Source organism: Papio anubis, chromosome 8 (genome assembly GCF_008728515.1).
Source record: "Papio anubis isolate 15944 chromosome 8, Panubis1.0, whole genome shotgun sequence".
In the NCBI taxonomy this organism is placed as follows: Eukaryota; Metazoa; Chordata; class Mammalia; order Primates; family Cercopithecidae; genus Papio; species Papio anubis.
In genome coordinates, this window is record NC_044983.1 from 77,273,206 (window position 1) to 77,300,594 (window position 27,389).

The following is a 27,389-nucleotide window of genomic DNA, read 5'->3' on the forward strand; positions in this document are numbered from 1 at the left end:
TTAGTATCACACATCTTTAATATATTAGATATAAACAACAATAAAATCACTCCCTACCTTGAAAACTTTATAGAAGCACTTTTCATTTTACAACACAAAGCTCATGTGAACCTACAATAAGTCTAGTAGTCTGTTCACATGCCAAGGGATAAGGCTGAACAATAAATTAACCCTTTAAAGATATCTATGAACCAGTACAATTTTCTATTTGAGTTCTGCAGAGCAATGACCACTAAGAAATATTTTTAAAGGCTGAAGAGAATCCAGCGGCAATGAAGTTAATTAACTAACAAGACTAAGAGAAAAATAAATAGTTCAATATTAACAATACAGTATATTTGCCAGCACAATCAAATCAGTATAAACACCTACTGAACTTAGTAAAATGTTATATTATATCTAATTATGTCAGATATCTGATGAGAGTGCTTTGTATTATAGAAATAGTTTCTTCTCTCTTATACAGGACTTTAAAGCAAATCCAAACTGACAATTTAACTGTTTTGGAAAATGTATTCACTGCAGAAATGCCCACAATAAGCAATGCTATCTGATGGCATGGTAATGTGAAACATAAAAAATTTAACTAGATAATTTTTATTTCAAACCTAAAGCAAAAATACAGAATGCTGAGTTCATTACTTTATGTATCTATTATAACTAGGAATTACTACCTTAAAAATATTCATTCTCACAATGTTTGTTTTTAGTTGCCCAGACATATAATGGGCCAGGTGCTATATGAACACTGAAGAATAAAACACAAAAGGTTCTCTGCAAAGAAAAAAATGTTGGCCTAGGGTACTCAGTATGTCCTTACAAATTTAATTATATATGGTTTTTGAAACTAAAGAGAAATGTTTTTCTGAACATTTAACTTTCTAAGCGGGTGTCTCTGCACCTATATAGTAAGTCAAAATTTCAGGGGACCATAGATATTTAGAAACACAAAATTGCTAATTGACTATTTCAGTTGATATTATATTTATCAACTGTACTTCCTGGGTATGTTTTCTAAAGTACATCCTTAAGTGCAAAATGTTTTAAATCAGTGAAACAAACATTATGTCAATTCTTGCAAACCTAGTCAGAGTAAAATAAGGAACAAGTTCCAAATTTTTAACCTGGTCAAAGGGAATCTAAACCAAGCATATCATACATCCAAAACACATATCCATCGATGAGTCATCAAGTCTGGGGAAAAGCAACTGGGATTGACTATGAGGCTGCCGTAATTAATCTTCATCGTCTCGTTGCAAAGGTATAACCTGAATTTCTTTGGCTATCCTTTCTGCTAATATTCTATTATTTGCAGCAATTACTCTTCGTGACATCAAATCAAATGGTCCACCTAAGAGCAAACAAGTATGAAAAATAGTTTTATCTGGTACAAAAATAATTCATATAAAACAAGTATAGCAATATGTACTATGGTCACATAACATTTTAATACTTTCAGTTTTCTTAATCAAAAATCTACTCTGTTACATTTCTACAACGTATAAGCTTAGACAATATATAACTAAGTTTCTAAGCATAATTTTTGAGTAAATAATGAAGTCATACCAGTTAGAAAATGTCATATTTTCTCTATTTTTGTGCATTCTTATTACCTCTTTATTGTTTAAGAATCTATGGACAGGGCCGGGAGCAGTGGCTCATGCCTGTAATCCCAGTACTTTGGGAGGCCGAGGTGGGTGGATCACGACGTCAGGAGATCGAGACCATCCTGGCTAACATGGTGAAACCCCGTCTCCACTAAAAATACAAAAAAAAAAAATTAGCTGGGTGTGGTGGCGGGCACCTGTAGTCCCAGCTACCTGGGAGGCTGAGGCAGGAGAATGGCGTGAACTTGGGAGGTGGAGCGAGCTTGCAGTGAGCCGAGATTGCACCACTGCACTCCAGCCTGCATGACAGAGCGAGACTCCATCTCAAAAAAAAAAAAAAAAAAAAAAAAAAAGAATCTATGGACGACAGAAAATGTGAATCCAATGGATTTTCATACCACTGACCTTCCCAATTCCTTATTTCTTTGTTGCCTTTCTCCCAGATCACTGGTCAATTCTTTCAACCCAGATTCACCCTTCAGTTTAAAATTTTCACGATCAGTTGAAAGCAATTATTTAATTTCTCTAGTCTCAACACAGAAAGTGATGGTGGAGGAAGTCCATCATCAACTATCACCATTGTCACCTTCAAAGAGCTCTGGGTATAAGCCTCAGACTCAGTGACTGTCTGGGCCAAGGGTGTCCAATATTTTGGTTTCCCTGGGCCACACTGGAAGAATAAGAATTGTCTTGAGTCACACATAACATACACTAGCACTAATGACGGCTGATGAGCTAAAAATAAATTTTAAATCGCAAGAAAACTCATTATGTTTTAAGAAAGTTTACAAAGTTGTGTTGGGCAGCATTCAAAGCCATCCTGAACCACATGTGGCCCATGGGCTGCAGGTTGGACAAACTTGGTCTAGGCTTTTTCTACAGCCTTTCAGGAGTACCTGAAACTCACACTAGAAAAGGATTAGCCATTTATCATTGTAAGTCTCACATTACCATTACCTCTTATCCTTACCTCTATCTCCTAAAGTTTATTTTGATTTTGCACACAATTACATAGCTTGTTTCTGCTTCAAAAGCTGCAGTATAACATATATCAAAAAGTTTTTTAAATTTTACATATGGAGAAAAGTATAACAGATGTGTGGAGATCTGCTTCACTCTCCATAATTCTACCTGTAACATCCATTAGTACGCCACCAGCTTCAGTAACAATAATGCCAGCTCCTGCAACATCCCAACAGTGAATTCCCATTTCATAATATGCATCTGCTCCACCAGTTGCCACAAGGCACATATTAACAGCTGCTGTTCCAACACTCCGGATCCTAACAAATAGAATTTAGAAATAAAATTGGAAAAAATAATCCATGCAAGTAAGATATTCCTCCTTAACTTCACTTTAAGTGTCAACTGAAGAAACTTGGAACAGTCTAGAGGATAAAGATTTTAAGAGGTGATATCTAATTGTAAAATAAAAATATGTATAAATCTAATTATCATGGTATATTATATAAATCACAAAACCCTCACAAAGCAATACTTTAATAAGATAAACATTAAAACAATAATTTTTCATAAAAAATAAAGATAATGGTTAATTCTACAATAATGAAATGCAAGTATATTAATAGTTGTCTAAATCCAGCTACTAAAGCTTATATTATTTTACACACATATACACATACCCACAATGCAAATAGTCTCTAGGAGGTGTAAAATATCATGATACGGGTCATTCTCAACTGGGTGTGCGTCATACATGTGCCTAAAGCAACAACAGCATGCCAGGCTCTGCACAGACCTAACCCTGCCGTGGAAAATTACTGTAGGTTTGCCCTATCATAGCACCTCTTCCTTGAATTCAAGTTAAGTTGAATATGACTACACTTGATAGCAATTGTAGCAATAATTTATTCAGTAAAGAATCATCAATGTTAAAATTAATGGGTGAAAGTCTGTTATTTACAGAGTGTCAAAGTGTCTCTCCACAAGATACACAATAAGTACAATATAAAAATAGCATCTTTACAATGGTCTACCATTACCAAGTGATCCAAGTTATTATCGTTCAAAATGGGACAAAAAGAAATGTGCCTGAGAAAATGCACTGAGAAGGACAGAACATTACTTTTGTGGCATTCCTGCCAAAAATCCATGATCCAAACATAATCATTAGGAAACTAGACAAATTCAAATTCAAGAGACAGACTGCAAAATAACTGGCCTATACCTCTGAAAAACGTCAAGGTCATAAAAGACAAAGACTAAGCAAGTTCTAAATTAAAGGAAATTGATGAGAAATGACAACTAAATGCAATCCATGACTCTAGACTGGACGTTGGATTAAAATGTTCAAAATTTGAATAAAGTCTTTATATTAGATTATGTATCCATGTTAATTCCCTTTTATCATTGTACTGTGGCTATGTTACACAATGTCCCTTTTATTAAAGACATACACACTGAAATGTGTATTTAGAAGACAAACATCATCATGTCTGCTAGTTACTTTCAAGTGGTTTTTACACAAATTCTTTCTGCAACTGTTTAAAGCGATGGTAATAAGGGAGTGAGTTCTGTTCAATGAGATCTTTCACAGTTTATTTAAAAACATGGGAAACTGATGACTAATGTGGCATTTGTTTTATATCTCAAAAATAAAAACAAAAAAATTGCACCTAAGTACATCCTTTATGCCAAAGAAATTTTAAAAAGGATTAGAATAACATGATGTCATTGATTTGGCATGTTTTCCGTCATATGTTTTTGAAGCACATCAAATCTGAGAAAGTACTAGTAAGTGCACCAAATTTCCACAGATGTTTGTTTCCCAGATAAATAAAATCAAATTAACTTTAGTGGCAGTTTTTTAGTTATAAAGAAAAGTGCATTTCCCCACTTCTCACATGAGATATGTGATATTTGATATCTCATATCATAGAATGCAAATACCAAGGTCTTTCATAATTAATTCCCTGGTATTCTATTCAGATACAGAATCCTAGGCTAGCCGAAAAACAGTGATACCTACTAGTGGTGCTTCCGTCACTTCTAATGAGCATCATGGGATCTCAAGCAAGTGGTCTTGCAATCAGCAAGAGAATATTCTTTTATGGAAAATATGATGAAAGGATTACTAAACAGATTACTTAATTACCAGGTAATTAAGACTACGGTGTAGATTCTGCACTATGTATTCTGAATCTTATCTTATGTGGTCCTCCTATACAGCTGTGGTCCACCTATATAGCTAACATGGTATATTATAAAAAGGATTACGTTTGATGTCACAAAGATTTGAGTTTGCTTCCATGTCATGTCATCAAATAAAGATTCCAATGTATTTTAGACAAATGTAGTAATGACTACAGCTAATATTTGTAATGAGTACAGCTAATATAAGATAGCACCTAGCAGAGTGCCTAGCATATAAAATGTCCATAATAAAAATAGCTAATTTTATGATAAAATTATTCTCTAAACCATAATGTCAGATCATATACCATACATAGTGGATTTCATCTGCATGAATTCCTGAAAATTAAACAAAGGAAATGGATTCAGAATAATGTACTTTGCCTCATAAATGTTGGTTCTTAGGAACTTATTAGACTGTTTCTGCTTGTTTAAAGCATTCATTCAGATTATAACTCTCTTTAGTTTAATTGTTTTGTATAAGTAATTCTGAAATCCCATTGCAAAACTGAAGAATCAGCTGAATGCAAAAGATTATAAAAGCAATCAGTAAGTTAGTACTTCTTAGTAATATTTTCCTGGTTATACTTTTGAAAAAAATCTGAAGTAAAAATTAGTTTTTATTTCAGCCAACAGCAAAATTAAAGGTTAAAGTTGTAAACCTCTTGCAGTTTTTTTATGAGTAAGATAACCTTTTTATAGCCTGTGGTTACAGTCCTTGCTTCAAGACAGCACAGTGTAGCAGCAAGTTTATTGCCTTTCCCTCAAGGGCATCATTCTGGGAGGTTCTGTAGCTATTTGACAGAGACTCTCTTTTACTTTACTCATTACTATATAGACCACATATGTATAGTACATAATTAGTTTGTACATAGTCCACTATATTTTGAAGAGTCTGACTCCTAAGAGAAGTGCAATATTGAAGAAAGAGAAATGATCTGGGAGCCAGGATTCTAGTCATACTTCCATCCAGCTGTGCCATCTCAAGCAGCCACATCACCTACTTGAACCTCAGTCAACTCATCTACAAAATAAGGCTGGATTATTAGATATCTTTGATCAGTTCTAAGACTCTTGTAACTCAGTGATATTTTCACAAAGAAAAAGATAGAAATATTAGATGGTGAAAATATTACCTGCTGTTATTCACAATCACCATATTTTGTTTAATAAAGGATTTTTATGATTTCTCATATAAACAACTATGGTCAAAGAAATAATATTTAATGGCCGGGTGCGGTGGCTCACGCCTGTAATCCCAGCACTCTGGGAGGCCGAGGCAAGTGAATTACAAGGTCAAGAGATCGAGACCATCCTGACTAACATGATGAAACCCCGTCTCTACTAAAAATACAAAAAATTAGCTGGGCGTGGTGGTGGGCACCTGTAGTTCCAGCTACTCTGGAGACTGAAGCAGAAGAATCACTTGAACCCCCGAGGCAGAGGTTGCAGTGAGCCGAGCTTGCGCCACTGCACTCCAGCCTGGTGACAGAGCGAGACTCCGTCTCAAAAAAAATAAATAAATAAAAAATAAGATAGTGTTAACTGTACTAAAGTGACAGACCTCAAACCTTTAGCTTTTCTTGAAGATTTAAGGATAAAAGTAAGGATAAATATTTCCTTTTAATTTCTTCATTTATTAAACTGTCATTATAGAGGGACTCTGAGGTTTGGAGAATAATAATGGCATGCCAATTTGGAACTCCCTATACATCTCCTGGAAAATAATAAAATGAAATCAACCAGGAGGAAAAATAAAACCCGTAGGACCCATTCCATCAGTTAGAAATCAGGAAACACAAACTCTCAAACTACATCTAAGTAGAAGAAAAACAAACATATACATTCTAACAGAGCACCGGAGGCCCAAAGATACACAGAGTAGGGGAGAGAAGGCAGAAAAGACTTTGTGAGGAAGAACAGGGAGGAGCAGAGGACCCACAGGGAACAAAGACAAAACCACCCTCAGAAAAGAGTCAGTGAGACAATAAACACAAAAACAGAAACACTGAGCACAGATCAGCACTTGGTAATTCATAGTCCTGGCTACAGGTAAGGGGCTAGAAAACATGCAGAACCTGACCAGGCAGCCTCAGAGAAGCTGTGATTCTGAAGGAGAATCAGGTAAGATAGCAGAGATGGTACTCCTTGGAAACAAGTGAAGGAAAAGTAGGAACTAAGAGTGAAAACTTAAGGATCCTGCAGAAATGAATGATAAACAAAAGACAAGCCAACTCTATCTACAACCAGTAGATATTCATAAAAGAAAACGCACAGGAGGGCACAACTGGCAAAATAAGATATTTGGAAAGCAGGAACCCTAATCACAAAATGAAGTGAAAGTAGAAAAAAGTAGACCACATTCACACAAAACTACTGCAAAACATCAGATGCTGTTAATAAAATGGTTTTGTTTTTTCTTTTTGTTGTAAAGTCTCTCCCCCAAAACCAACAATGAAGGGGAATAAAATGAATATCAATCCAATCCGAATTAAATACTTTCAAACAAAAACTTGTGAATACTGAAAAAAAAGTTACATCAGCGATATAGAAACTAAGAGCAGAAATGGACCAAAATACATACATAAAACAAGATGGCTGAACTCAGGAAAGAAATGGGGGGGGGGGGGGCAAATAAAAGACAAAACTATGTCAGGAATGAAGAATAAATTACAAGGTGCCAATAAAAGAACAGATGAAAAGAAAACTTAATAAAGAGAAATTAGGAAAAGCAATAAAAGAAAGAAGTAAAAAGAAACAGAGAAAATGGCTGAAATGAAGACACAAAGGAGATGGAGCATTCCTACTGGTGTCTTTAAAGAAAAAAACAGAAGTGCACGAGTACTTAAACTGTATCTTAAGGAAACTTCCTAGAAATTAAAAAGACATGAGCCTATATACTGAAACAGATAACTGACCCAGAACGAGCAATTCTAAGATACATCCTTTAAAAACTGTTAGCCAACAATTAAGGGGGGGAAAAAAAACAGCCTCCAGTTAAAAGATAAAAGCCAAGAAAAATTAGATTTGCATTCGATTTCTCAAAAACAATATAGAAAGCAAGGCAACAGTGAAAGAACATTTTCAAGAAATTTATACTTTCATTAAGGATACTATACCCAGCCAAGCTGTCCTTCAAGTCTCAAGGCCACAGAAAAGCATTTTGGAAAATACCCAAACTCAGGGAAAACTGTGCACATATCCCCCAAGGAATCTACTAAAGGATGAACTTCATCCAATTAAAAAGGTGGCTGGAACACTTCACAAAAGGACTGCGAGCATTTTATAACGTCAAATGAAGAACTAGGATCAAAGAGCGGGGTCATGGGTTGAAGAATATGTAAATATAATATGTTCTGGCAAAGTAGACAGAATGCAACTTTAAAACTGGGATAAAGAGAGAGAAAAGGGGACTGGGAGACTGTTACATAGGCAGTAGGTGAAGCCAAAACATTCTAGAAAGTAAATAGTTAAGTAAGAAAAGAATATTAAAAGTACTATAAAAGTTTTATTACAAAAGAAACCTGCTGGAATAAAACATAATCTTTATAAACACAAAAAGAAATTTTAAAAGAGGCAGAGAAGGCACATCAAATGAACACAGTAACTATAACATCATACAGACAGTAATTATAACACACAATAATACAACAGAATTCAGACAAAAGCAGTCATATCAATAAATTAATAGGCCTAACCTATCTGTTAAAAAGATTTCAAATTGACTTATAAAGTGAAATTCCATGCAATGCTGTATACAACAGGCACACTTCAAATGCAGTGGTTCAAAGGACTAAAACTAAAAGGGTGGACAAAGATTTATCAGGCAAACAGGAAAAGTAAGAAAGCAGGGGCTGGGCACAGTGGCTAACGCCTGTAATCCCAACACTCTGGGAGGCAGAGGTGGGTGGATCACTTGAGGTCAGGAGTTCCAGACCAGCCTGGCCAACACGGTGAAACCCCGTCTTTACTAAAAACACAAAAGCCGGGCATGGTGATGCATACCTGTAATTCCAGCTACTCAGGAGGCTGAGGTAGGAGAACTGCTTGAACTTGGGAGGCGGAGGTTGCAGTGAACCGAGATTGTACCACTACACTCCAGCCTGGGTGACAGAGCGAGACTCTGTCTCCAAAAAAAAAAAAAAAAAAGCAGGAATTGCAATTCTGATGTCAAAGTAAAATTCAAGCACAAAAGCATGAAACAAGGCAAAGAATACATAAAAAGTATACAATAAACTAAGTATGTAACTATTATAAAAAGACATCAAATAACATAGCTTCCACCTACATAAAATAAAAGAGTTGCAAGGAGAAATACAGAGAAACACACTAATAATAAAAGACTGATACATCAGAGACTCTCAGTATAAGACAGGGCAAATAGACCCAAAAAAAAAAAAATTAATTAAGTAAATCTTTTGGCTATATATTGAATGTTATACCCTGGAAATAAGGAATTTTACTATTTTTCAGTGCATATGAAACTTATAAAAATTGATCACAGAATAGGGCACAAAGAAAACATCAGGTTTCAGAAAGCAGAATTGTTATAATGTAATAAAACTAGAGATTAAAGATGAAATTTTTAAAAAACCAAAAAGGTATCTGCTATGGTTGAATGTTTGTCCCCTCCAAAACACATGTTGAAACTTAATCCCCAATGTGGCAGTATTGGTGGGGGTGCCTTTTAAGAGGTATTAGGTTATGAGGGCTTTGCCTTCTAGGTTCATGGCTTATAGGTTAAGGGTGGGGTGATGCTGATAACAAATATTTGAAAATGCAGAAACAACTTTGAAATGAGTAATAGTAGAAGATAGAGGAATTCAGAGGAGCAGGCTAGAAAATGCCTGCATTTCCGTGAATGAAGCATTAAGGAAAATTTTGGTGAGGGCTTAGAGGACAAGGCCAGGGAAGTTTGGAATGCCTTAGAGATTGGGTTAAGTGGCTCTGACCAGAATGCTGATAGAAATAGGAACAGTATTCTGATGAGGTCTCAGATAAAACTGAGGAATAAGGTATTGGATCCTGGAGGAAAGGCCATCCTGGTTATAAACTGGCAAAGAACTTGTCTGAACTGTGTCCATGACTGAGGGTTTCTTTTTTTTTTTGAGACGGAGTCTCGCTCTGTCGCCCAGGCTGGAGAGCAGTGGCATGATCTCGGCTCACTGCAAGCTTTGCCTCCCAGGTTCACGCCATTCTCCTGCCTCCACCTCCCGAGTGGCTGGGACTACAGGCGCCCACCACCACACCTGGCTAATTTTTTGTATTTTTAGTAGAGACAGGGTTTCACCATGTTAGCCAGGATGGTCTCCATCTCCTGATCTCGTGATCCACCCGTCTTGGCCTCCCAAAGTGCTGGGATTACAGGTGTGAGCCAACGCAGCCAGCTGACTGAGGGTTTCTTGAAAGCCTAAACTTGAGAGTAATGAATTAGGGTATCTGGCAGAAGAAATTTCTAAACAAATTATAGAAGTAGCTTCATGGTTGCTTTTGGCCACTTTGCTGAGATTTGCAAGCAAAGGAGTAATTTAAAGACAAATTTATAACTAAAGGGGAAGCAGAGTGGCCAGATGCAGTGGCTCACACCTATCATCCCAGCATTTTGGGAAGCCAACTTGGGCACATTGCTTGAGCCCAGGAGTTGGAGATCAGCCTGGGTAGCATGGCAAAACCCCATTTCTACACAAAATACCAAAAATACAAAAATTAACTGGATGTGGTGATGCAAACCTGTGGTCCCAGCTACTTGGGAGGCTGAAGTGGGAGGACTGCTTGAGCCCAGGAGGTGAGTCTGCAGTGAGCTATAACTGCACCACTGCAATCCACCCTGGGCAACAGAGTGTGATCCCATCTCCAAAAAGCAAAGCAAACAAACAAACAACCAAAAAGAAAGGAAGCAGAGCAAAAAAATTTGGAAAGCTCTTAGCCTGGCCAAGTAAAGAGTGAAAAGGTATGTTCAAAGGAGGAAACCAAGAGTTAGCCAGGAACCATTTGCTAAACAGATTAGCACAGCTACACGGGAGCCAGGTTTATTTCTAAAGACAATGAAAGAAAGGACCTGAAGGCATTTAAGAGATCTTCAAGGCTGCCCCTCCCTTTACAGGCCCAGAAGAGCGCAGAATGGTTTCACGGAATAGGCCTGAGATACTCTCCAATGCTGGTTGCCCAGGGCCACCCTAGACTGTGCTCCCTGCACCCCAGCCAAGGTCAAGTGACCCTAGGTGTGGCTTATGCCACATCTCTACAAGGTATAAGTTGTAAATGTTAGCAGCAAGATACTAATTCTGCAAGCTTGCATAAAGGAAGAGCTGGAAAGCCTCCACTTGGTCTCAAAGATTGTCCTCGGAAGCCTGGGAGCCCAGGAAGAGACTTGTCTGAAGGGCAGAGCCACAGTGGAACTGTGGGGTTACTGGTAGCAGAGAATCTCCACCAAGGTAAAGCCTAGTAGAGCCCAGGAAGTAAGGCCACCACACCACAGAGAGTCTCCAACAGGGTAATGCCTGACTAGTGGAGCCATGAAAGCAGGACCACCACCTGGGCCTCAGAACTGTGGAGTCACCAGCAGCATGCAAGGTACACCTTGGAAAGTTTCAGGCACTGGACTCCAACCCATGCCAGTAGCCATATGGGTTACACCCTGCAAAGCCACAGGGGCAGGGCTGCCAGGGGCCTTTACCCAGCCCTCGACCCCCAGTGTCTCCATGAGGTGGTACATGCAGTCAAAAGTGATTATTCTTCAGCTTTAAGATTTCATGTCTGCCCTGCTGGGTTGTGGACCTGCATACAGCCTGTTCTTTCTTTTTGCCTAATTTTCCCTTTCGGAATGGGAATGTTTGTCTCATGCCTGTGTCACTATTGTATCTTTGAAGCAGATAGCTTGTTTTGATTTCACAGGCTCACAAATGAGACTCTGGACTTTAAACTTTTAAGTTCGTGATAGAACAAGTGAAGACTTTGGGACACTGGGATGGAATGAGTGTATTTGTATGGAAAAAGACAAATCTGGGGAATGTCAGGGGTGGAATGCTGTGGTTTGAATGTTTGTTCCCTCCAAAACTCATGTTGAAACTTAACCCCCAATCTAGCCGTACTGAGAGGTGGGGTCCTTAAGAGGGCTATGCCCTCATGAATGGATTAATCCACTCATAGGTTAATAGATTAATGAGTTATCATAGGACTAGGACTGGTGGCTTCATAAGAAGAACAAAAACCTGAGCTAGTATGCTCAGCCCCACCATGTCACATTGTGTGCTGCCTCAGGACTCTACAAAGAATCCCCACCAGCAAGAAGGCCCTCATCAGATGCAGCCCCTTGACCTCGGACTTCTGAGCCTCTATAACTGTAAGAAATAAATTCCTTTTCATTATACATATACATTACCCAGTTTCAGGTATTGTGAGCAACAGAAAATGGACTAAGACAGACTCGCGTTGTGAAAATTTAATATAACTCTTCAGTAAAAGAGGAAATACAAGCAAATTACAGAATTCATGAAAAATAATTATAATGAAAATAAGCATCAGTATTTATGGGATATAATGAAAACAGTGATGAGATGAAAATTCATAGCCTAAATACCTACATCAATAAACATAAAGGAATTAAAATAAATTTTCTAATCAAAAAGGAAAAAAAAGGAAACAAAGTAAACCAAAAGAAAGCACGAGGATGAAAATAATTGTGCAGAAAAGAAAAAACCATCTAAAGTTAAAATCCTGATTCTTTGAGAAAAAACAAGGAAAAACGCACAAATAGACAAAATAAGTGACAAAGGGGAAATAACCACTGATATAGAGAAGCCAGAAATTAATTACAAGAGTCTATCTTACAGACTTCTATGCAAATAATTTGAAAACTTAAAGGAAGTAATTTCATAGGCTGTGGAAATGTTCCAGATCAAATAAGGCTAAGGAGACACGACAACTAAAAGTAATAATGCTGACTCTAGACTGAATCCTACTCTGTTGGAAGGCAAATCTATAGAAAACATTAGCAGATTAACTGACAAAACTGACTATGGATGACAAATTAGATAAAAAGTATATTTATGAAATCAATGTTTTCATGGTTATGGAACAGAATCTCCCTATTCTTCAGAAACCATGATGAATATAATTCATTCTAAAATGGTACAGGAAAAAAAAAAGGTGTGTGTATGCACGTACACATGTATACAGAGAGAGAAAGAGAGAATAATGGTAAAGAGCTTACCCATGAACAGGAATGCAAAAAAGTTTTTCCATATTAGAAAGAACAATTCTTACAGTCTCTGGTGTTCTGGAAGAGCCCAACTCAGTCACCAAGAGTGATTTGGTAATATCTAAAAAGAAAGAGTTACGTTTCAATATTTAGAATTCGGGAAAGTATCTGACACTTGTAACTCAGAAGAAGGCATTTGTATCCCTCTTCCTTGTTTTATCGTGTTTCTTTATAAGCGTTTAAATAATAAAATACTGATTAATTAATTATCCCCAAGTGATCCTTTTTACAAGCATCAGAGTCCAGCTGCTTAGGCCCTTCCTGAAAAAGTATATAATGTAACCAATTTGCCTGCATACACAATATCTTTAGTGGGAAACAGCAAATGCCTTAAATATTTAAAAAGGAAAAAGGAGAGATTAAATTCAATAAGGGATTTATGTATAGATTTGAAAGAAAACAAATTACAGTAAAATTACAGTAAAAGTAAAAATTTTACTTTACAACAAAAGTAAAATTCTCTGACATCCATTTACAAGACTGACAGGTTATCCAAGGTTTTCCATTTGAAGCTCAGGACACACCAAACACCCCACATCTCACCTCCTCTCACCAGTTGAGATGTATGTTCACCAGCTGTGGCTGTGTTTGAGCATTTCTGTAACTGTTGTACTACTTCTAATAGTTACATAATTTAGGGCTGGGTACAGTGGTTCACACCTGTAATCCCAGCACTTTGGGAGGCGGAGGTGGGCAGATCACGAGGTCAGGAGTTCGAGACCAGCCTGTCCAACATAGTGAAACCCCGTCTCTACTAAAAATACAAAAAATTAGTTGGGCAGAGTGGCGCGCACCTGTAATTCCAGCTATTCCAGCGGCTGAGACAGGAGAATAGCTTAAACCCAAGAGCGGAGGTTGCAGTGATCCGAGATCACTCTACTGCACTCCAGCCTGGGTGACAGAGCAAGACTCTGTCTCAGAGGAAAAAAAAAAAAAAAAAAGGGTTACATAATTTAGTACTTTGTAAAGTGAAGAACGACTATGCAAAGGAAAAGAGTTGTTTCTATGAAAGCTACCATATTTCTTCAGGTCTAAGATTTGTATTTTCTCACATGTTGACATCTAGAAAAATAAGAATGCATCCTCCATTTCATGGGGTCTTAGATTTTAATAAAAAGGAAACAGCCTAAAAATCTGCTCTTAAATTAAGTGTTTGATTGAGGGGAAAAAGTATAAAAGCCTAAAAAGATTCTAAACTCAAATTGTTTTGCAAGTACTTTTAAGTTCTTGCTGCACTGAAAAGAATCTCAAAGTGCAAACTGTGGAAAATGTTTGATGTGGTTTATGGAAGAACAGTAACTCAAAACTTCAGTAAGCTGTGATAAAGAAAAAGAAAAGTTTTAATCTGCAGAATGCCAGTACCTTTAAATTATCAAGCCCAAAGAGGCATTTAAAATATACCAGCACACAGTCTCACTCCCCTGGAGTTAAATAATTACCACTTGAAGCCGCTTGCTATGGGGGCTCTAGACTCATTGATGCCAAGCAGCCATAAAATGCCATACACCCTATAATTCAACAGTGTATAGCCAATCACTAAGCAATGTTATTTCTGTAAACAAATGAGAATTTCTGAAGTACAACTTTTCTAATCATCCCCTCTCCCAGTGTGTCCCTTTTTCTTTAAAAACCTGAGCCTCTGCTAAGTTCTCTGGAGCACACTCCAAGGTAATCTAGAAGTGTGTCCTGGGCTGCAGTCCTCAACTTGGGCCCAAATAAACTCTCTACATTAATTTTGCCTGTGCTTCCTTTTTTGAGGCCGACAGATGTAATAGAGAAGGAAGAACTTAAATTGCCATTTGGCTCATATAAAATATATGTCTCATTTTCAGTGACTCCCAGCTTTAATGGGCTTTTTTCCCCCCCATTTACTTTGTAGTAATTGGTCCTAGAGGCATCAGATCAGAAGAATTCTATAAAGAATTTTAGATGTAGTAGATAAAACATAAACCATGAACTCTACAAGGACAGTGTGAAAGGAAAATAAATCTGAGGACCCAAAAATCACTAAGCCAAGGGAAAAGTCAAGCTGGGAACTGTGTCAGGCAATCCTGCCTCCCATTTAATTCCTAAATAAGACACCTACAAAGGCAAAAGAGCTACATACCTCCCTTACAATTTCCCCACAAGGAAATTCCTTGTGGACCTCAAGATCTTTACCCTAAAACAGTTCTGGCTGAATTTTGCCCTGGCAATGTAGACTGATAGCTTATCTTCACAGGTGTGGGACAGAAAGTCATCCCTCTGCTCACCTGAGACAAATTCATATCTGATTGCTTCCTCTGCCCTATTGTTTATGTAAAAATGCAGATTCACTGAGCCAGACTCAACTGTGTATTTAAAGGCTGATTACAGACTTAAAAGAATGTAATCATTTGTCATTTATCTATCTATAACCTGAACACCGCCCCCTTCCCCACTTCTAGTTGTCCTGCCTTTATGTACATCTTACACATATTGATGTTTCATGACTCCCTAAAATGTATAAAAGCAAACTGTATCCCAATCACCTTGGGCACATGTCGTCAGGACCTCCTGAGGCTGTGTCATGAGTGCATCCTTAACCTTGGCAAAATAAACTTCTAAACCGATTGAGACCTGTCTCAGATATTTAGGGTTCACAATCGGAAGCCAGTCTTAATCATCTTCCTATCTCTATCACAAAATATAATGTTGAGCCTGAAGTGTTTGCTCAATTACATTTCTTTCCCTACTTCTACTCCACATTCAAAACTGAAGTAAAAAAGAATAAAGAGATAATAAACACAATTTATGAATCAGTTAACACTTAGAGAATTCCACAGGTGAACATTAGAAAACAATAAAATATTGAGTACACAATATGAATAGCACCAAAAATTGGAATTAACCCTACCTTCTTGTTGTGAAACTTGTAGTTTTTGACCATTACAAAAGGCACCTTTTCCTTTTCTGGCAGTGTACATCTTGTCTTCCACACAGCTGTACACAACTCCAAATTCTATCTGCAGAGGAAATCAAGTTTCCTTTACCAAACCTAAGTATTTTTCATATACTTTTTTCTAAGAAAATAACAAGAGAAGCTGGTATACCGACTAATAACAATGGACTGAAATGGCTAAACTGTGGGATACTTAAAATGTTAATTTCCAGACTAATTAAGAGAAAGAGGTCACCAGAACTGATATCCTTGACTCTCCTCCCATCCAAGTCCAGATCTAAGAACACCCACCTTACCTCTCTTCCTCCTGCCTCAGAAGACAGGGCTTTCCTATTTTCCAAGTGAACACTTCTCCGGTGTTAGGACTCCTACCCTCACATACATTCTCTCAAAAACTGCTCCATCAGCTGATTCCCTCGTCTCTTGGATTTTTCTTCTTATACCTTCTCATTAAATTTCTCTCCTCCTTACAAAACTTTTGAAATGTTATTCTACCCTTTTCCCTTCGCTGCCAATGAGTAACTTTGCATCTCTTATTCTCCTCTTAATATATTACAATGTGGCTTCTGCCCAAATCACTCATTCTTCTGAAAGTACCACAGAGAATATAAACAAACTTTGTTTATTGCCTCAAATGCCTTGTCTGACGAATTGGAGCCTGCTGGCTCAACACTTATTCAATACTTAATTTACTACCTTCATGTTCCCAGCATTATTCTCTTAGTTCTACCTCACCTACTAATTCGTCTCAGAGTTATGACTTTAGAACATTCTTTTCTGCCTCACCCTGAAAAGTTAGGCACCTCAGGCTTTTTTCTTCCTTCTCCCATTGCTTCAATTTCCCTTTTAGCTCTCCATATTCACACAGGTTGGTTCTTTCCAGTCCACAAATTCATTTTGGCTCCCATCAACCTCATAATCGGGGGAAGAACCTATGGTTCCAAACTTAGTCTTGCAGAATTTCAAAGACAAAATCACTCATTGCCTGATCACCTCCCATTCCTTCCCCATAAATCTCTTTCATATTTAATCTTAAAAATACTTCCCAATTTTGCATTTCCTTGGCTATTCTCACTGCCTATACTTAGTTCAGAATCACCCACACCCCAGTATAATCTCTACATTGCTAGAATTATCTGTCACTTTCCACTTCAAAACCTCTACTGGTTCCCAACTACCTAGAAACAAAAACAATTTTCTTGCATGGACTGGCCACAGTGCCTCACAGTAAGGCCAAACTAACCTCTGTCCTGGCCACTTGGAGCACTTCCCTCTCCATGAACATCTCACCATTCCCCACACATATCATGGTCTTCAATTTCTCCAAGCTGTTCTTTCTGATTAAAACGCTTTTCTCTTCCCACCCACTCCCACCCCCCTGCCACCAATCTGGAAAACCCCTAGTTTTCTAAGGGCCGACTCACGTGACCAATTTCTAAGACCCCTGCTGTTATGAAGATTTTACCAACCCACTCTCAGAAGAACTGGTGACATCATGTGTTCCCACAGTATTTTTTTTCACGGTTCCACCACATATCATCTTACCTGTTCACACATCTAACTTTGTGCTGAGCTGTGAGTTCAATGGCAGGGCCAGCACATAGCCCAGAGCTGATTATATACTGAATGCTCACTTAGCTTCTTCTGGACATTCTCACTAATTAATACAACCCTGGGGCTAAGCTGTCATTTGTCTAATTTGTGTTTTACGTTCAGAAATGTTATAACTGCTTTTATACATGTTGATTTTACATTATGAAAAGTTCCTTGAAGATAGGTAGGTAAAATGTTAGTAACCACTCTTCAGTGTAGACCAACTAAGTAGCCAAATGCAAGGAAATGCTATAGCTATGTGTTTTATTCTACTCCAGCTATGCTTTGGCCCCTGCTACTTGCTGGTTTCTAAACGTATTTCTTCACTAACACCTACTAAAGCATTCCCAGCTCAAATCTCACCTCTTCCACGAAGCATTTTGGATCACGTATCAACTGCTATCCCATCTGACTCTATCACATATATAATGGTTACTAAATACTGAGTTGTATTTCAGTTACTTGTGTATATTTTCTCCTTACAACTCCTGCTTCTTAGAATACATTAAATTTTATTCAATGGAAATGTACCATGAAAATTTTAACAGTCCTGTAGCTTATATTCAAAATAATGCAGTTATATAAATCAAATATATAGACAAACCTGAATTTATTATGAAAACACATTTACTTTTTCTCAGAAAATGAGAGCAAAGCATATAATCAAATATACGTTTAAAAAAACATACCTTTTTATTTACAGCAAAGCCAATTGAAACAGCTACAAAAGGAAATCTTTTTTTAAAAAAAAGGACAAAACACAAATTAACCAACATAGAACTTTTGCTAATAAAATTAATCTTTTCATAATATAAGTGTTCTTAAAATTTTTCCTATAAGAAGTCTCATCTCCACTCCCCACAAAATCTAAGATGCAGAACAGTTTGTACAGTATACACCCCTTTGTAAACAGGACAAAGTGGAGGTATTATACACACATACCCACACACACACACGTTCACACAGGACGCTTCTACAGGCATGAAACATCTCTGAAAGGATTCACAAGAAACTCCTAACAGTGGTCATCTCCAGAGATGGATCCTGGGAAACCCGAAATAGAAGTGCGAAGGGCATTTTGCACCACGTTTTCTATCTTTTGAAGGTCAAATTCTATGAATATAGTAGCTATGTAAAAATATTTTTTCATGGCCGCACACAGTGGCTCACTTCTCCCAGCACTAATTTAGGAGGCCAAGGCAGGAGGATCACTTGAGCCCAGGAGTTTGAGACCAGCCTGGCTGGTCAACATGGCAAGATCCTGTCTCTACAAAAAAAAATTACAAAATTATCTGAGTGTGGTGGTGCATGCCTATAGTCCAAGCTTCCCCATTAGGCTGAGGCAGAAGGATCCCTTGAGCCGAGAAGGTGAAGGCTGCAGTGAGCCGTAATCATGACATTGCACGCCAGCCTGGGTGACAGAGACGCTGTCCCCCTTTAAAAAAAAAAAAGCCAAAATTGTAAAAACTTTTAAATCAATTTGGTTAAAAAAGAAAACTGTAAAAACTTTTAAATCGATTTGGTTAAAAAGCATATATTTTAGTGATTTTTTCTTTTTCTTTCTTTCTTTTATCTTTTTTTTTTTTTTCTGGAGACGAAGTTTAGCTCTTGTTGCCCAGGCTGGAGTGCAAAGGCATGATCTCAGCTCACTGCAACCTCCACCTCCCAGGTTCAAGTGATTCTCCTGCCTCAGCCTCCCAAGTAGCTGGGATTACAAGCACGTGCCACCACACTCAGCTAATTTTGTATTTTTAGTAGAGACAGGGTTTCTCCATATTGGTCAGGCTGGTCTCGAACTCCCGACCTCAGGTGATCCACCGGCCTCAGCTTCCCAAAGTGCTGGGATTACAGGCATGAGCCACTGCGCCTGGCCTGTGATTTTTTTTCCCCTATGTCCTAGATCATGATAAACACAAATACTGCACTGCACAAAATAAATGACTGTCACTTGTCTCTACTCCAACAGCAAACTTTAGGCTTGGCCTCTGAAAAGTAGACTTTGAGCCAAAATTTTTCCATAGCTGCATGATAGTCTGAACACAGGTTGTAACTGCTGACTCACAAGACAATTAAGATCAAGGAAATAGACAAGATCAAGGTTCAACTATTGAAACTAAAGCTATTGAAAATAAAAACTTTTAAATATGTAATAAAGTTTTTAACAAAAATAAGATACGATACACAGTGTATTGTACAGTCTTCTCTTCTGTGAAAATATATTAGCATCTTTCCACATTTAAAAGATACAACATTCTATCACATATAGATTCTAAACCTTAGCTTTGTAGACTTCAAGGATTGTATATATAGTACAGATGTGTATGACTACATGGGAACTTCAAATATGACATCTATATGTAATCCCACCAGAAGCAGCTACTATAATTTTAACTCTCACGGGCAATTCCATCAGGCTTTCTTCTAGTAATATCATATACTTACTCTGTGCCAGGCACTATACTAAGTTCTTATATGAATGTACTATTCGTAGAGTTGAGTTGCAATTCTACGAGGCAAGTACTATTAATATGGCCTTTTTATAAATGTTTTTTAATACTGTGGCCTAGAAAGGTTAACTAACTTGCCTAAGGTGAAAAAGCCACCAAAAAAGCACCAGAATGCAAGTCTATTGATCCTAACGCCCAAGCAATTTTTTTTTTTTTTTTTGCTGGTCCCGGCCCCAACCCCATCCCCCTAAGGGCTAAGGGGAGGGGCCTCCCCTGCACTTTTTAACCCTGCTTTTCACTCCTGGACTGAACTCATTCTATGTCGACAACACTCTCCAAGAGTGACTGCATTAGTTTTACTAAAATACATTTTTTTTAAACATAGTTTAAATTTTTAAAATTTATTTTTATTTTTTGAAAACATATTTTTGGCCAGGTGCAGTGGCTCACGCTTGTAATCCCAGCACTTTGGGAGGCTGAGGCAGGTGATCACCTGAGGTCAGGAGTTCACGACCAGCCTGGGCAACCTGGTGAAACCCCGCCTCTACTAAAAATAGAAAAATTAGTTGGGCGTGGTGGCAGGTGCCTGTAACCCCACCTACTTAGGAGGCTGAGGCAGGAGAACTGCTTGAACCTGGGAGGTGGAGGTTGCAGTGAGCCGAGACTGTGCCATTGCATCCCAGCCTGGCCAACAAGAGCGAAACTCCATCTCAAAAAACAAAACAGAAACAAACAAAACATATTTTTACATAGTTACTACTAATAGATCCATATTAGTAGATCCATATAAATCTATGGTATGTGCCACTCAAAGAACAGAAAATGGCATTCAGGGCAAAGTGCCCTTCCCACTCTCAAAGCAGCAATGTTGTTTGCTTCCCTTTTTAGATAGTGCCAACAGTGGGAAAAAGAATGGTGAACAGGGCACTTGGCACCACAGGACAAGATCACATTAATATTTCTTTACCTCCTCCATATCTGATAAGTCTGCATAATACATTTTGCTCCACTATTACATTTTATATACACTTTATTAGAATAAAGAAGCATAAACAAAGTATACAATTTTCTAAAGTGTACATGTTCCTAAACAGAGTATCTACAGGTCAATCCAGTTAATATGCAAAGAGTAATTATATTAGAAATTTAAAAACATACCTATGTACAAAGTTAGTTGTTCCATCAATAGGGTCAATGATCCATGTGGGGTTGTTGGTTAAGATACTTTTTTCCCCAGCTGCCACAGATTCCTCACCAATGAAACTAAAAGCAAGCAGGACAAACTTTTAATCTTTACATTGATTTCAACAATTTCCAAATCATAACATTTCCTTAGCTACACAGAGTACTATAAAACATAGCAGGCCAGGCGTGGGGGTTCACGCCTGCAATCTCAGCACTCTGGGAGGCTGGGGCGGGCAGATCACCTGAGGCAGAAGTTCAAGACCAGCCTGGCCAACGTGGTGAAACCCTGTCTCTACTAAAACTACAAAAATTAGCCAGGCATGGTGGCAGGCACCTGTAATCCCAGCAACTTGGAAGGCTGAGGCAGGAGAATGGCTTTAGCCTGGCAGGTGGAGGTTGTAGGGAGCTGAGATTGCGCCACTGCACTCCAGCCTGGGTAACTGAGCGAGACTCTGTCTCAGGAAAACAAACAAAAACAAACAAACAAACAAACAAAAAAACATAGCAAAAGTCTGTACCCTACACTTTTCTATTGTTGCTTCTTCTTCCTTCAGGTAAAGACTGATAAATGTAAGGAAGTTTTAATTTCTTTCCCGCAGAAAAATTTCAAAATTCAAATTCTAAGATGTTATACCAGGGTAAGGTGCGTCCACACACACATTTGCAGCAGACGAGAAATCATTAAGGAAATGTAATGATGTTTAAAATAGGGGCCAGGTATGGTGGCTCATGTCTGTAATCCCAACACTTTGGGAGGCTGAGGCGGGCAGATCATGAGGTCAGGAGTTCGAGACCAGCCTGACCAACACGGTGAAACCCTGTCTCTATTAAAAATACAAAAATAAGCCAGGCATGGTGGTGCGTGCCTGTAATCCCAGCTACTCAGGAGGTTGAGGAAGGAGAATCACTTGAACCTGGGAGGCGGAGGTTGCAGTGAGGCGAGATCGCACCACTGCACTCCAGCCTGCGTGACAGAGCGAGACTCTGACTAAAAAAAGGTCCAGACACTCTCTAATATTCTCCTCCCTTCAAGAGGCAGAGCCTAATATCCCTTCCTTGAGTGTGAGCTATGCACAGATACTTGTTTCTAACCAATAAAGTGTAAGTGACAGTATACAAAACTTTGGAGACTTGTTCACAAAATGCCCCTCTAATTTGCATCTGGTTCAGACTGTTTCTCCCTCCCTGTGCCACCTGCACCGGACTAGATGTCAGCTTCCACGTTGTGAGTTACTCTGTAAAGAGGCTACATGGTCAGGAACTGAGAGAAGCTACCAGCAGACAACTCCCCCAGGAACTGACATCTGCCAACAATCACATGACTGAATGGATCCTTGAGTTCCAGTCCAACCTTCAGTTGACTGCAGCTCTGACCAACACTTTGACTGTAACTTCATGGAAGACCTTAGCAAGACCCATGTAGTCAAGCTACTCTCATATGCAGAACCCCAAAGGTGAGATAATAAACATTTCCTGTACAGAATAAATCAAAATACCTGTGAGATGGATACTTTTCCTTTATGGAAGAGATAAGCATTTTTTCAACTTTTTGGTCTGTAGCAGTTACCAAATCAACTGGAGAACTTTTCAGCATAACATTCATTTCATTTTTTAGAGCTTCACAAACTACCTAAAAAGAGGTTTTGGTAAGCAAATAGAAAAGGCATAATTTTAAACAAACAGATAAAAATACATAAATGGTTTAAGACATTCAATCTGTCTTAAATAATATTCTTTAAAGACATTCTTAAAAATATCTTACATCTATAAAATAAGCCTTTAATAGTTACGTCTTTCTAAAAACAAAAATTATATAATCTTACATCTTATTTTAGATTCACAACTGTCATCACAGAAAATTTGATCATATAAAATCAGGGTATACGCTCTATTTCAAGTATTTAGTAAAATGAAAATAAATGTAGATTGATCAAAGTATGTATTTTATTTAACAAGGCAGGCTGGGTGTGGTGGTTCACACATGTAATCCCAGCACTTTGGGAGACCAAGGTGGTCCAGGAATTCAAGACCAGCCTGGACCCTCATCTCCAAACAAAAATTTAAAAAATGAAAAGTAGCTGGACATGGTGGCTCATGCCTGCTGCAGTCCCAGCTACTCAGGAGGCTGAAGTGGGAGGACTGCTTGAGCCCAAGCCTGGGAAGTTGAGACTGGAGTGAGCCATGATCCCGCCACTACATTCCAGCTTGGGTGACAAGCAAGACCGTTTCAAAAAAAGAAACCAAACCAAAACAAACAAAACAAGGCAACAACACAGTGTCCCCACCAATCACATTATAACTGACAAAATCTTAGCTCGTACCTCTCCAGCTCGTCTTGCTAGAGTTACTGCATAATCCATGCATTCCTGCCAAGGATCAGCCATCTTCTGAAAAAATTTGACAAATATCTGTACAAAGTAGTTACAACTGTCTTAGTACTCTTAATTATAGAATAGTTAGTTCACAAAAGCATCTTAATTAGAAACAGACTGTCATTTCAGGATTCACCCCCTGCCCTAGAGTTTTTCCCAAGATTTATGCCTATACCCAGTAAAAAACATTTCTCACCTAAATTACCTCATTTCTATATTAAAATATTTTCATAATAAAGACTATTCTATGAAATTGTTTCCCAGTGTGTCCATACCATATTACACTTTTTTTAAAAAAAAAACCCAAAACATTCGTTTGGAGAATAGATAAGAAACAACGCAAGAAATACTTTAAAAGTTAGCATAATATTTGGGAGGAGAATAAAGTGAAAACAAGAGAAAGAACACTGGGAATACTAAAAAAGAACCTTGAAGGGAAACAGCAAAAGGTACTAAAAAAAATTACGTGTAAAGATGAAGAACTTAAGGCTCAGAGATGAGAAATAATTTTCCCAAAATTACAGACAACTGACACAGAACTTGAACTCAATTCCGATTTTAAAGTCCATTGCTCTTTGTATTATAACATTCTGAGAAAGGAAAATTCCAGGACCAAAAAAATAATAAAAAAGCAAATTTGTTTCCCTGAGTTTCAGAGAGGGGGAAAAAAAACCGAACATGTATTCGTGTTCCAAACTGTCCAGCTTTCCACTGACTTCTGAAGACTAAAATAACTCACCACTGGCTTGATCACACTCTGAAGTCTGCATCTAGCACAGTAAAGCTTTTTAAGCTGTCAGACTAAAAACTGTGGCACCATTTAAAAAGCAACCCTAATTTTGTCTCCTTTCCAATAGAAAATAATAGACACAGAGTTACATCTTGAAGACTATTCATCTTGGGGCCCACATTATAGGAAAGAGGACAGGAGTGGAAAGGAAGGGCAAAAGTCCCACACGCCAAATTTCTACCTGTTGTTTTTTCTTCCTGATAAAACATTTTTTAAAATTTTGTTTTAAAGGAAGCCACTCTGTGAGTCATATAAGCAACTCCTTCAAGTTCTTCACGAAGTTTCCAAACTTTTTTTTCCCACTCTTACTCCCATTCTGCTCCACTAGTCTTAACAGAACTAGATGTTCTCAAGCTGTACCTGCTTTCCTGCCAGAAACAGCTCAAGCCTCTCACACTCCTGCCTTCTAACAGCACTAATGTAACTCTACAAATTCTTCAGGACCCATTTCAAAAGCTACTGTCTCTTCTAGGGATTCTCCACCCAGAAGTCACTATGTCCTTCACCCTTCAATAGATGTTTACTGAATACCTATTATATGCTATACACTGCACCATGGGGAGGAAAATCAGGTCCTGTTCACACTTTCCAGGAGGGACTCAATATTAATAAAAAACTAAAGACTACATGCAAAATAACAACTGGAATAATAAAAGTTAAGGAGGAGAAGTGCAATGAGAAGCGTCTAAAAGGGAGGTTTCACCTGGACTTAGGCATCAGATCAGGTTTCCCTGAAGACAAGATTAAACCAAGAGGAGAAGAACAAGTGAACACGCATGAACTCACTCAACTGCAGGATGCCTGGTGCATGAAGACTAACTGAAGGGCCTCAGTGTGACAGCTCAGACTAAGGGAAACAGGAGGAATAAAGCTGGGGAGGTAGTGGGGATCATCCCCTAGGGGGGCCTTACGGATAAGACACTGATTGAAGAGGCTTCAGGAATCACTTCATTGTGGCTACTGAATAGAAGGGTAGAAAATGGGTGTGGATACAGGGTTAGCAGATTTACATTCAGGATGCAGTGGTGGGAGGATACCTGATGATTGGCTGAAACCTGGGAGGGAAGCTTTGCTGTTAGAGAAGTTAAGAGAGTCAAGAGATACCTGTTTTGAGGAAATCAGTAACAGATTGGCTACAGAGTACCAGGGACAGGAAGAGTCCAGATTTCCCACTCTGGCAACTGTATGGATAATGGTCACAGTCTACTGAAACAGGGAGCAAGAAAAAAAGAGTCAAGTTTGGGATATAGGTAGGAGTTTGAGAGATCAGGAGTTTAATTAGCAGAAGATGAGAGGCCTCTGTAAAATCAAAAGATGTCAGTTATGCAGCTAAATCATGGATCCTGAGCGCACAGGTATGGCCTGCAGATAGAAACATGTAAGTTACTTGAGCAGACAGCAACTGAGGTTCTGAGTCTGGACATCGTTGGATAGGCATGATTGACAACTGCGTAGAAATGTGATCCCACAAAATCAGTATGATCCAAATGGAGCAGACTGACTGTGGAAACCCAGCAAGGACTGTCTTCAGATTCATCTTGACCTCTGTCCAGCATTCCTTTCTCCTGTATATGGGGCAAGACCCCTACTGAAATGGGGGTCTTAAGATCTACAACCAGACAAGGTAGGTCAGAGAATTTCTTCATGGTCAGTTCTAAGACAGAAAGGTGAGCCAAGATTCCTGTCAAGGGCTATGGGAGTTATGAGCCAGGAATGGTGGATGAAAACCATATGTATATATATACACACACACACTTAAGATATATACACACTATATATTTATATACTATATATAAGTAAATATACTATACATAAGAATATTTATATACTATGTATAAAGTATATAAGTACATTTTATATATCTTTTTTTATATAGTTATATATAACATATAGTCATATCTCTATAAATCACAGTATATTTATTGATGGGCAGGGTCTGTAGTTTACTCACTTTCATTTTCCCAAAGCCATAAACACCTGAACTGTTTCTCCTGTTTCAGTCCTGGTCACAGCCTTCCAGTGTGGGAGCCAGGCCACCTGTCCCAGCAGCGCGACTGCGGCAGCACAGGACCTGGGCGCTACCCCATCACTTAGAGTGACTACCTCGGCCTGGGGATGCACCAAGTTTCTCGGAGCTTTTCAGAGTTGGGGACATGAAAAGGGGCAATTATTCTATAGAAGCCGCCACAGAGGTTAAGTGAGGTCGCGTAAGCCAACCGCTACTCCAATGTCGGAACTGTTCCTGGTCGCCCAGGGTAGCTCCGGATAACGCGGCAGGCAGGGGTCACCCAAAGGCGGCCTCCGCCCTAGGCGCCTACCGCGCACAGCGCTCGCCCCCGCCCCTGCGGAGGGAAGAGGCCGCTCGGGAAACACACAGCGCCCGCTGAACCCGGAGGGTGTGGCGAGGGGAGCGTGAGGAAAATAACGGTCTCACCTTGGGTTGGAGGACGTCCGGCTAGCTCTGTGCCTGGTGTTATCACGCTCGGCTCTTCCGGAGGTAGAGGAGCTACTCGCAACAGGAAGTTCCGCCTTTAAAAACTCGGTTCCTGAGGGGGCGTGGTTGCTTTGCTGGGCCCCGCCCCGAGCTGCGCCCTGCGAGCCTCTGCCAGGCCCGGCCGGGTTCTGATCCACGCTGGAGCATCAGACACTGCCTCTTCTTTATCGCTTCCGGTTCTTTTCTCCTGCTTGCCTTTTCATCTCTCAAGTTTTAAAAATTACTTCTCTATTTTGCCGTTTTCTTCTTTCATCCTCCATTCATTCACAGTTTCCCATTTAGCTTGCTTTCTTCTTTCTCCCATTTACTCTATAGTACTATTTTGACAAAACCCAGATTGCAGATATGATTCCGATTGTGCAGTTTTTAGGTGCTAACCTAAAGCTGGTAAACCTATACTAGATTAAAAAATAATAATAAAAATAACTGATCACCAGGACCATCTGCCCAATTATTGATAATTTTCTTACATACTATTTATTGAGGACTTACTATGCTTCAATCAATTGTGTGCGGTTTTTTTGTTTTTTTGAGACGGAATTTCACTTTTGTCGCCCTGGTTGGAGTG

General features: G+C 38.7%; 1 protein-coding gene across 10 annotated transcripts; it reads right to left on the minus strand.

Moving 5' to 3' along the window:
* IMPA1 (inositol monophosphatase 1) lies at positions 1-27,376 on the minus strand. 10 transcript variants are annotated; one of them, XM_017962139.3, is made up of 9 exons: positions 26,762-27,376; positions 23,487-23,549; positions 22,662-22,795; positions 21,139-21,243; positions 18,223-18,268; positions 15,896-16,004; positions 12,973-13,081; positions 2,739-2,890; positions 1-1,351 (listed from the first exon to the last, which is right to left on the minus strand). In XM_017962139.3, the coding sequence occupies exons 2-9, from the start codon at positions 23,547-23,549 to the stop codon at positions 1,236-1,238; spliced, it is 834 nt and encodes a 277-aa protein (XP_017817628.1). In that variant the 5' UTR covers positions 26,762-27,376; the 3' UTR covers positions 1-1,235. The 10 variants fall into 10 exon arrangements, with proteins under 10 accessions (XP_017817628.1, XP_017817626.1, XP_017817622.1 ...); XM_017962137.3 differs by having other exon boundaries at positions 23,487-23,552; XM_017962133.3 differs by having other exon boundaries at positions 23,487-23,573.
* Between the last annotated feature and the right edge of the window lie 13 nt (positions 27,377-27,389).